The 12,375-nt window shown below is 32.7% G+C and overlaps 1 protein-coding gene across 1 annotated transcript; it reads left to right on the forward strand.

Moving 5' to 3' along the window:
- The first annotated feature begins 7,566 nt into the window (after positions 1-7,566).
- LOC107460280 (uncharacterized) lies at positions 7,567-8,939 on the forward strand. Its single transcript, XM_016078635.1, has 4 exons — positions 7,567-7,696; positions 7,883-8,035; positions 8,241-8,447; positions 8,908-8,939. Exons 1-4 carry the CDS (start codon positions 7,567-7,569, stop codon positions 8,937-8,939), a joined length of 522 nt encoding a protein of 173 aa, XP_015934121.1.
- Positions 8,940-12,375: the final 3,436 nt, after the last annotated feature.

Below are 12,375 nucleotides of genomic sequence, written 5' to 3' on the forward strand. Positions count from 1 at the left end.
TTAATAATAATTGAGTTTTTTTATTATTTTATTAATTTTTAATTTTAGATTTACTAAATATATTGGTTCACTTAACTGAATGTATTATTTATGATTCACTCAATAATGTATTCACAATCCCTGTTAAAATCAAGGATCATGTGATGTTTGCACCAAATGAAAATGAAGGTATGTAATTAGTTTTAATAAATAAGCTTAATATTTTTGTTTTTTTTTTCTATATTGATTAGCACAATTTTTTTCGTGACATATGATACTGTAATGATACTGATTATTTTATAAATAGGATACATGGGCCACGATGATTGTAATTACAGTTGCACATGGTATGGTGCAGCTTTTTGGTATTCTGAACGTATTTTAAGGGAATCTAAAGTTAATTGTCTAATATTTTCAATGTGTTGTCTTAAAGGAAAAATGGAATTGCCATTGTTGAAAAAGTCCCCTGAATTGTTGGTATCGCTTTTCAATGAAAATGATCCAAGGAGTAAACACTTTTTGAAGAACATTCGGGCATATAATAATTTGTTTTGTTTTATTTCTATTGGTGAAAGGGTTGATACATCTCTTAGTAATAGAACAGGTCCGCTTCAGTTTATTCTTTGTGGTCAGAATTATCACAGAATTGGTAGTTTACTTCCAATGGCTGGTAAACCACCAAAGTTTGCTCAGTTGTATATCTTTGATATTGAGAATGAGTTGGCAAGTAGAGAAGGAATTTTTCAATATGATTTGATATTTTGATTATGTTTTAAGTAACTCCCAACTATTATTTTTTCCAATTTTTTTTCATTCTTTTTTATGTATAAGTACCTAACATTTGTTTTTGTATAAAGTTTGACCAGTGGTATAGGTTCTTTGGATTCAACATTAATTGAAGATTTATTAAAAATGATCTATGAAAATAATATTGTTGCTAAATTTTTTCAGATGGCTAAACAGTTCTATCAGCAACATCCTGATGAATCTTTTTCCATTCGGTTGTTTAGACATCGAGCTGCAAACCCTTGAGTATATAGTGAACCCATAGTTGCTAAAATTACTGGTCTTATTGTTGGTGACTTCGATGGCTCAAATACTGGAAGCGATATCATTGTTCATTCTAAGAATGGACAGTTATAGCGTATTCATAAGATACATACTTGCTATTGGCCATTGCAATATCATTTGTTGTTCACATATAGTAAAGATGGATACCAAGAAGATATACCGTACCGTCATGTCAGAAGTAGAGAAAACATACTCACAAGACAAAGAATTTCTCTTCGGGAATTTGTTTGCTTCCGAATTCAAGAACGAGATGTTGAGTTTGGGACAATACTTAAATCTAGAAGGCTGTTTCAACAATTTACTATTGATTTTTTTAGCATGGTAGAGTCACAAGGACTTCTGTATATTAGATTTGACCAGAAAAATATAAGATCTCATATGTTGCAAGGAGTTGAGGAGGCCAAGGAACGAGGAGATATCGATGCATCGTCCATTGGAACTAGGAATATGTTGCCGTCTTCTTTTACTAGGGGAAGAAGATATATGTTTAATAATTGTCAGGATGCTATGTCTATTTGCAAACAATATAAATACACTGATCTATTTATTACTGTAACTTGCAATCCAACTTGGTTGGAGTTTTAAAGATACACTGAATAGACTCATATTCCTATATCTGATCGACCCAATCTTTCATGCAGATTGTTTGAATTGAAAATTCATTCTTTGATGACTGATTTAAAGGAAGGTGTCTTATTTAGACATGTGAATGTAGGTAAATTTCATGGAGTTTTTTGTTTCTTATCTAATAATGAATTATATTTAAAATTAGATTTTTCTTTTATTCAGTAATATATACAATTGAATTTCATAAAAGAGGCTTGCCACATGCATATATATTGGTTTGGCTTCAAAATGTACGTAGTATGCAAACAATTGAAATCCTGGATAGGGTTATATCAGCTGAGTTACCAAACCCAACAAGATTTCCAAAGTTGTATAGTGTTGTTACCAAATATATGATTCATGGTCCTTGTGGTAAATTAAGACCTTCTTCTCCATGCATGAGAAATGGTGGTTGTTCTAAATTTTTTTCTAAAAAATTTGTTGACTCGACAAGTTTTGATAAGGATGGTTATCCAATATATAGAAGGCGTAATACGGGGATTACATACATAATAAATGGTGTAGATGTGGATAATCAGTTTGTTGTTCCTTATAATCCAATGCTCCTAATGAAATATCGAGCTCACATCAATTTGGAATTTTGTAATAAGTCAAATGTTATCAAGTATTTGTTCAAATATATAAACAAAGGCCCAAATCGTATCACTGCAACAGTTAGAAATGTATAAACTCAGGAACATGGTGTTCAAAATGTTGATGAGATTAAGCAATTCTACGATTATCGATATCTAGCACCTTGTTAATCTGCTTGGAGATTACATGCATTTGATATTCTTCACAAGTGGCCATATGTTCAACAGTTGATATTCCATTTGCCCAGAAGACAGAATTTGATATTTACTGATGATGATAAGATTCCAAAAATTGTTGAGAAGAACAAGTATAAGGACATAATATTTATTGCTTGGATGCGAGCTGATGTTAAGTTCCCGCATGGTAATCATTTGTTATATTCTTAATATCCAAATCAATTTGTTTACTTGTGTGATACTCAGGAATGGGTTCCAAGGTAGAGAAGGTTCTCAATTGGAAGGCTAACTTTTATCCATTCTGATTTGGGTGAGATATTCTATTTGCGTCTATTGCTCAATGTTCAGAGGGGTTGTAAAAGTTTTGAAAGCATTCGTACTGTTGATGGTGTTTTATATGATTCTTTCAAGGCTGCTTACAATGCTCTTGGTTTATTGAGTGATGATCAGAAGTTCATTAATACTATTAAGAAAATTGTAGAACTGTCTTCTGGTTTTCAACATCGTAAGTTGTTTGTTACATTGTTGGCATCTAATTCAATGAATAAACCTGAATTAGTTTGAAAAGACACTTGAAGACTATTAACTTATGACATTTTATATTATAGAAGATGTGAGTTGTAATTGTCAGGTATTTTGCAAACTCTTGTTTGATTATTTATTATTGATTAAGTTTATACGTAAATGGTTATATCATGATATGTTTAGTTTTTATTTATAATTTATGTGTTCTTTTTTTCACTTATTTCTTAGAGCTCATGATCACATAAGAAGAACTTGAAATTCTTTGTTTGATTGAAGTTGAAAAATTATTGCAAATAAATGGCAAAAGCTTGAAAGATTTTTCCCAAAAGCCTTTTCCTAATCAAGATTTGGTTTCTCATTTGTCAAATTCTATTATTATGAATGAGTTGAGTTATGATGTATATCAACTTCGGGAGTAACATGCTGTAAATTTGAATAAAATGATAGCTGAACAAAAACTCATTTACTAGAAAATAATTGACGCAATTACAAATAAAAGAGCTGGCTTCTTTTTTGTTTATGGATTTGGTGGTACTGGAAAAACTTTTTTGTGAAAATTGTGTCTTCTCATCTTTGTTCAGAAAGGAGAATTGTTTTAAATATTGCTTCTAGCGGTATTGCATCTCTATTGCTACCTGGTGGGAGGACTGCACATTCATTATTTTGCATCCCAATCAAGCTGAACAAGGAATCTGTGTGCAATATTAAGAAAGATAGCCAACGAGCAAAACTCATCTGTCGTGCTTCTCTAATAATATGGGATGAGGCACCCATGACGAATAAGTTGGCACTTGAAGCCCTTGATAAGACTTTTAGAGATTTAATGAGTTCAAATATGTCTTCGGCTCGTGATATTCTCTTCGGTGGGAAAGTTATTGTGCTTGGTGGTTACTTTAGACAAGTGTTACTAGTTATTCCTAAAGGAACTCGTGCTGAAATAGTTATGGCTTCAATTAATTCGTCGTTTCTTTGGAAACATTGTAAGGTAATGTGGTTGACAAAAAAAATCTTCGATTGCAAAGAGACTCCTTAGTATAAAATTTGGATGAAGTAAAAGAATTCTCTAATTGGATTTTAAAAATTGGTGAAGGTTCTTATGTGGTTCAAAAAGAGGATGAAATTATTGTTGATATTCCAAGTGATTTACTTATTCCTCCGACTGACAATCCAATTCAGGATACTGTTTCAACTATATATTCACATATTGATGATAACCATGGTAATGCTTTGTACTGTTAAGAACGTGCTATACTTGCTCCTATTGTTGATATTGTGCAGTAGATAAATGATTTTGTTGTCGATACACTTCCTAGGTTATAAAAGGTTTATTTGAGTTTTGACTCTATTTGTAGAAGTGATTATAAGATGGGATTAAAATTGATTGATTGACAACTGAGTTTTTGAATTAGATTACATGTTCAGGGATACCAAATCATGTTCTTAAATTGAAAAAATGTGCTCCTATTATTTTGCTAAGGAACATAGATCAGGCAAATGGATTGTGTAATCGAACTCGATTCATTGTTCAAGATCTTGGAGATAATATTATTGGTGCTGAAATTGTGTCTAGAAGTAACATTGGTGTCAAATCTTTTATTCCTCGGATGAATTTAGTACTGAGTGATTCTGGTATTCCTTTTAAATTTCAGCGCAGGCAGTTTTCAATTAGTCTTTGTTTTGCGATGACTATTAATAAGAGTCAAGGGCAAATTTTATCTCTAGTTAGTATTTATCTTCAACGAGCAATTTTTTTTCATGGACAGTTATATGTTGTGATATCTATAGTGACAACAGGATCAGAATTGAAGATATTATTGTCTAATGAAGATGATAACTATTGGAACTCCACATCTAATGTTGTTTATAAGGAAGTTTTTCAAAAAATATAATTTGGTAAGTGGATTATTCAACAGAATTCTTTGTTTAGTATATTTTTTCCATACTCCTATGGATCTTACTTTTTCCTAATTCCTATTGTCTTCTGCGTTTAGGCTTCGTTTTGTTCCATATGCCATAAATTCTATATTCAGCTATCGTTCAGAAGAGGTACCATGGGTCTACTGACTGAGTGTTCTTTGTTGATATGTAGGTCTAACATTGCTGACAATGAATTTGGATTAGGGTGTTATTGACGATGATGACCACCTTATTAGAGGAAAACAAAATGTCTATTTAAAAGGTCCTACTATTATTATTTTAGTTTGGTTGTATTTCTTTAATGTCTATTTCAAGACAAAGATTTTTACTAATGTAAAAAGTAATGATATGAAACAATGTGTTGTGATTGATTGGCTTGTATGTATGTATGTATGTTTTCAAGAAAAAAGAATTTCTGGTTTCTCTAAGAAAAGTGATACGGTTTCGAGTAATTGTATTATTAAATACATGGATGATGTCGTAGTATCCTTGCTATCAGAGTGGCGCAACCAAAAGCGTGACATTCTGGCAGACGCCAGTAAGGCTGTTATTCTACCTGCAACCTGACGTTACCGAGCCCTACGTCCGGATATGGTTACTCCACCGTGTACAGTCGCGCATAGGGGCCTCATGAGTTTCAATAAACCATGTACATCGCAGAACTTTAAAAAGATGGCCAAGAAATATTCTCATAGTGAGTAACGGTCCTTATGGTAGGGTGTTCGTATGTTCATATAGTCTCTGGCTAGGTGATAGGAAGATTTATTGTCGGTCTAGACTTTCCTCTTGAAGAGAGGAGTTACTTCGTTGTTAGTATAGCTCCCAACCGACAAACAACTCTCACATCAAATTAAATTTTGGTTTTGTCATGAGTACAAACCCCAATGAAAATTAACCGAAGTATTTGAACTCCGGGTCGTCTCACAAGGAATTACAATGAAGTGCTCAATTATTGGCTATGAAAATGCAAGAGGGGTTTGATTTGGAAATTGACAAGAAAATGTAAATGGCAAGAAAAGTTAATCAAGCAAGTAATTAAAGAAAGCAAGTAATAAAGAGATACATTCATGCCAAGGATTGAGATCATAGGCTTTCCATCCTAGTCACTAACTACAATAACTGACAAGAATTTATCTTATTTTGTAATCTCCAATGTTGGAAGAAAGTGTAAGTTATCTTCCATTAGTGAAAGTCAAACAAGACTAGCTAATCTCAATCCAGATATCCTAATCAACTCACTAAGTGAATTAGCAAGAGATTAGAGTTAATGAAAATAATACTAGCTAATAACTCTAGATCACCAACATAGATTGGGTCTTCATGACTCAAGATTGCCCAATTACTCTTCCCAAGCCAAGAATGCTCAAAATCTACTCTAAAGCCCAACCAAGTATTTTGCCAAACACTTGGTGGGTGTACAAGGAAAGCATAATAAATGTGCAAGAATAATAAATCTACCAACTACCAACTGCAAGAAAAGTAAATTAACAATTCAAATCATCAATAAAAGAAACATCAACATCAAATTGCATTAAAAGAGATCTAAATCCAACATGAGCATCCATGAACATAAAAGAGAGCATAAAAAGAAAATTAACACTACAAACTATGAGAGTCAAAGAGTAGAAGCAAGAATTCACAAAGGAATTGAGATGAAATCATGAAATTGGACCTAGATCTAAGATGGAATTATCCTAAGAACCCTAATTCTAGAGAGAAGAGGGAGCTTCTCTCTCTAGAAACTAAACTACATGATGCTAAGCTACAACTAAGTGCTCCCCCTTTGCCCAAGCTTGAATTCTACATGAAATAGCATCAGAAATGAGTTGGATTGGGCCCAAAATGCTTCAGAAATCGCCCCCAACGTTTTGCCTTTAAGTGAGTCACGTGCGAGTATCGGCGTGTACGCGCCATGTGTGCGTGCGCGTCTATTGGCTATTTCTTCATCCGCGCGGACGCGTCATGTATGCGTGCGCGTCTCTATGTGAAGTCACTTTTGCGCGCGCGCGCCTTTTACGCTTGCGCGCCCATCGATGCATTCCCGATTCTTGTTTCCTCATGCATTCTCCACTTTGTATGCTTCTTTCCTCATTTCTTCTATCCAATATTTGCCTTATGAACCTGAAATCACTCAACAAACATATCAAGGCATCGAATGGAATTAAAGTGAATTAAAATCACCAATTTAAGGGCTTAAAAAGTATGTTTTTATATTTAAGTATAAATTAAGGGAGAATTACAAAATCATGCTATTTCATTGAATAAATGTGGGAAAAAGTGAATAAATCCCCTAAAATAAGCACAAGATAAACCACGAAATCGGAGTTTATCACTAAGCAGGATGGAAGTCCGCCCTATAAGGTAGCCTTTAATACCTTAGAGTTTACAGTTTCTCTCTGCGGCACATCTTAATAAATTCTCTCTCTCTCTAAGGGACTTTTCTACCCTTAGACTTTTAAATAAATCTAGTGCCCAATCTATTTATCTGAGTCTCTTAAGCCTTTTGTCACAAATTACCACTTTACCCTTACTACTTTATAAATTTCCTATTTTGTCCTATTTACACTAACTTTCTCTTTAACTCTTCGGGTTTTATAGTGATTCTTTTACCCCTAAATTTACTAATTCAATTAAGAAAGATAGCCAAAGAGCAAAACTCATCTGTCGTGCTTCTCTAATAATATGGGATGAGGCACCCATGACGAATAAGTTGGCACTTGAAGCCATTGATAGGACTTTCCGAGATTTAATGAGTTCAAATGTGTCTTCGGCTCGTGATATTCCCTTTGGTGGGAAGTTATTGTGCTTGGTGGTGATTTTAGACAAGTGTTACTAGTTATTCCTAAAAGAACTCGTGCTGAAATAGTTATGGCTTCAATTAATTTGTCGTTTCTTTGGAAACATTGTAAGGTAATGTGGTTGACAAAAAAATCTTCGATTGCAAAAAGACTCCTTGGTGTAAAATTTGGATGAAGAAAAAGAATTCTCTTATTGAATTTTAAAAATTGGTGAAGGTTCTTATGCGGTTCAAAAAGAGGATGAAATTATCGTTGATATTCCAAGTAATTTACTTATTCCTCCAACTGATAATCTTATTCAGGATATTGTTTCAACTCTTATTCAGGATATTGTTTCAACTATATATTCACATATTGATGATAACCATGGTAATGTTTTGTATTGTTAAGAACGTGCTATACTTGCTCCTACTGTTGATATTGTGCACCAGATAAATGATTTTGTTGTTGATACACTTCCTAGGTTAGAAAAAGGTTTATTTGAGTTCTGACTCTATTTGTAGAAGTGATTGTCAAGATGGGATTGAAATTGATTGGTTGACAATTGAGTTTTTGAATTAGATTACATGTTCAGGGATACCAAATCATGTTCTTAAATTGAAAAATTGTGCTCCTATTATTTTGCTAAGGAACATAGATAAGGCAAATGGATTGTGTAATGAAACTCGACTCATTGTTCAAGATCTTGGAGATAATATTATTGGTGCTGAAATTGTGTATGGAAGTAACATTGGTGTCAAAGCTTTTATTCCTCGGATGAATTTAGTACCGAGTGATTCTGGTATTCCTTTTAAATTTTAGCGCAGGCAATTTTTAATTAGTCTTTGTTTTGCGATGACTATTAATAAGAGTTAAGGGCAAACTTTATCTCTAGTTGGTATTTATCTTCAACAAGCAATTTTTTCTCATGGACAGTTATATGTTGTGATATCTATAGTGACAACAGGATCAAAATTGAAGATATTATTGTCTAGTGAAGATGATAACTATTGGAACTCCACATCTAATGTTGTTTATAAGGAAGTTTTTCAAAAAATATAATTTGGTAAGTGGAATATTCAACAGAATTCGTTGTTTAGTATATTTTTCCCATACCCCTATGGATCCTACTTTTTCCTAATTCCTATTGTCTTCTGCGTTTGGGTTTCGTTTTGTTCCATATGCCATAAATTCTATATTCGGCTATCGTTCAGAAGAGGTGCCATGGGTCTACTGACTGAGTGTTCTTTGTTGATATGCAGGTTTAACATTGCTGACAATGGATTTTGATTAGGGTGTTATTAACGATGATGACCACCTTATTAGAGGAAAACAAAATGTCTATTTGAAAGGTTCTACTATTATTATTTTAGTTTGGTTGTATTTCTTTAATGTCTATTTTAAGACAAAGATTTTTACTAATGTAAAAAGTTATAATATGAGACAATTAAAAAAGTGTTGTGATTGATTGGCTTGTATGTATGTATGTATGTTTTCAAGAAAAAAGAATTTCTGGTTTCTCTAAGAAAAGTGATATGGTTTCGAGTAATTGTAGTATTAAATACACGGATGATGTTGTAGTATCCTTGCTATCAGAGTGGCGCAACCAAAAGCGTGACATTCTGGCAGACGGCATATAGTCTCTGGCTATGCAGGATGGAAGTCTGCCCTATAAGGTAGCCTTTAGTACCTTAGGTAGCGTTTGTTTTCGGAGACAGGACACGGAGACATGGACAGTACATTCTTAAAAAGTGTTTGGAAGCAAAGACATGGACACTGAACATATTGTCTCTGGGACAGTTTTTTATACTTTTGTGTCCACTCTTTTAGGAAGGACAATGATGGACACGGGATTTGGAAGAGGGACGTGGACTGTTTTTATGAATTTTTTTTTGTCCATGGTGCTATTTTTTATTATTCCACTGTTACCCTTTCTTATTTTTCCTATTTTACGTTGTTCTCAGAAAGTACTTTTTTTACTCCATGCTCTTTTCTATCTCTACGTTCTTTTTCTTTCTCTTTTTTTCTCATGTACTCTCTACTTTTTATAAAAAATTTTATTAGACTGGATAATTTCTTTTTTCTTATCATTCTTACTTCAACATCATTTTAACCTTATCTTATATTATTTGATTTATAATAAAAATAATAACAAAAATAATTAGTCTGAAGACTTTTAAAAGATAAATATTATAAAGGTAAAATTGATATTTTAAAATGCTAAAAAATAATTTATAAATTGTAATTGATTTTATGCCTTATTAATCTAAATGAAATTTTTTATTAATCAAATTCAGATTTTTTTTAATATTAACCATATATATTCTTACATATTAATAATAAATTTAAAAAAAATAATTATATTTATAAATTTTATTTTAATATAAATATTATTATATAATTTTTTGTTAAAATTTTTTACTACTTCAAATATTTTTTTCAAGTTCCCACTGTCTGTACTCCTACGTACTCTCATTATTTATTAAATTAGTTTATACTAAAAAATTTGGAATCACATGGCTATTTTAGTCATTTTATATAATATTTTAATCTTGTCCATGTGTATCCAAACATAATATTGGACATTACATTAGTGTCCTATCCATCGTATCCAAACACGATACACAAAACATAATTTTTAATGTCTCTGTCCTATTGTCTTTGTCTCAGTGTCCTGTTCTGTCGTGTCTCTACAAACAAACGCTACCTTAGAGTTTACAGTTTCTCTCTACGAAACATCTTAATAATTTCTCTCTCTCTAAGGGAGTTTTCTGCCCTTAGACTTTTAAATAAATCTAGTGCCTAGTCTATTTCTCTGAGTTTCTTAAGACTTTTGTTCCAAATTACCACTTTACCCTTACTACTTTATAAATTTCCTATTTTGTCCTGTTTACACTAACTTTCTGTTTAACTCTTCGCCTTAGGTTTTATAGTGATTCTTTTACCCCTAAATTTTCTAATTCACCATTATACACTCATATTTTTCAAAAAGACTTTTTTACCCTTTTATAAGTTAATTAACCATTTTTATGTTGTACTTTATCTTAAATTTACTATTATATCCCTAAGTATTTTAAGTAAATATTGTTTAGTCTTATTAGTGACAAAATTACCAAGTTGACCTTATGACTCCACTTTTATCAATTTACTCCTCACACTTTTAATTAATACTAATTTTACCCTTAATTACCCAAAAGACTATTTCATCCTTAGATTACTTTTCTTACTTTATTAATTATCGTACTTCCACTTTTTACCCTAATGTTGCTACAACTTTTATTTAGGCGCAAAATTTTATTTTAATTATAATTTTGACCCAATTCTTTTATATAATTACAATTTTACCCCTACGACTATTAAGATCACAATTTGCACCTAACTTATCTTAATTATATTTTTAGCCCTCTAATTCTCTTTAATGACCAAATTATCCTTTATGTTGTATCATACTAACTCTATAAGACTAAAACTTGATATCTAGACTCTTTTTAACCTTTTTATTCCACACTTTCTATACAAATTCGTGGCTGAATTTCCAGGAACATGTTTACATGTATCAAACTCAGGAATTCTTCAATCTCAGTCTACTTAAATCTACCTAAGATCCGTGTAAATTTAAGTATCGGAGTTTCTTGCAGGTACTACCTCACATTCTTACTCAAAGAGATCGGACGACTTCATTCTAATAGAGGAGACGTTAACATCACCACTAAAAGGAGTCCGGACCTCACATTTAGGCCCAAATCACCAATTTCAGGTAACCCTTGGAACAATTATTTGTATTTATTTTATCAAAATTTATTATAATTTTATATGTTTATTTAATTATGGTCGAGTTAAACAATTTAACTAATAATCTAACAGTTAAACTACTAACACGATTATCCAATATTTTAACTGAGTTAATTATTAGTTCGATTTTGATAACTATGTTCTCTAGTATTGTGCAAAACCGCAAAATGGATACAAATTCAAAAAGGGGAGGAGGTTTAGTTAATATTTCATACTATTGCCCCAAATATTAGATATGCAGAGTAAATTTTCATAATGGTCCCTGAGATTCATCTAATTACCCAATTCGGTTCTCAAGATTCTAATTTCACTATAGTGATCCTCCAGATAGAGCTCCAGGCACCCTGGGGTCCCTTCTGGTGCTGAGTCAGTGTCAGAGTGCTGATGTAGCCATCTTTTACTACGCAGGACAGATCCAATGGCTACTTGGCTAGGTGACGTGGATACATTCCCATTTGAACCCAATTTGGTCCCTCCCCTAAGAATTCAACCTTGAGACCTTCTAGACCAATGGAAACCTCTCTTCCCTCTTCAACCCTGATCAATTTTGTCGTGATTGCTTCACTCAATATCGTGACATGAAGTTAATGGATTTGTCAGCCACAATGAAGGCACAGACTCTTCACCGTCTCTTTCTCCTTGGTTTGAGGTGGTGCCACTACGCTCAAACTAAACGATGACTTTCTTGGTAGAGGAGCCACCATCGACGGTAGATCCACACTTTTCTCTTTTTTCACAAACGAAGCTACTGTGCCTTCTCTTGTGCGGCATTGGAATCTTTAGCTTGGATTCTCTGCCACTAGAAAACCATTTTCATCTTCGTCCAGCTCCAACGACAGTACTACTTCACTCCCTGCAACATCAGAGTCTACGTAGCAACTTTCTATGATTGAAAAATGAAGATCAAGTTGTGCACTTTGTACACCTTAGCCTTTCAC

This window comes from Arachis duranensis, chromosome 8 (assembly GCF_000817695.3).
Source record: "Arachis duranensis cultivar V14167 chromosome 8, aradu.V14167.gnm2.J7QH, whole genome shotgun sequence".
In the NCBI taxonomy this organism is placed as follows: domain Eukaryota; kingdom Viridiplantae; phylum Streptophyta; class Magnoliopsida; order Fabales; family Fabaceae; genus Arachis; species Arachis duranensis.

Excerpts from the sequence above, each read along its gene's own strand:
- LOC107460280 (XM_016078635.1), top strand. The coding sequence starts at position 7,567 with ATGACGAATAAGTTGGCACTTGAAGCCATTGATAGGACTTTCCGAGAT. Across the intron at positions 7,697-7,882 it reads GGTGGTGATTTTAGACAAGT|GTTCTTATGCGGTTCAAAAA; the intron begins GTTACTAGTTAT and ends AAATTGGTGAAG. Across the intron at positions 8,036-8,240 it reads ACATATTGATGATAACCATG|GGATACCAAATCATGTTCTT; the intron begins GTAATGTTTTGT and ends TTACATGTTCAG.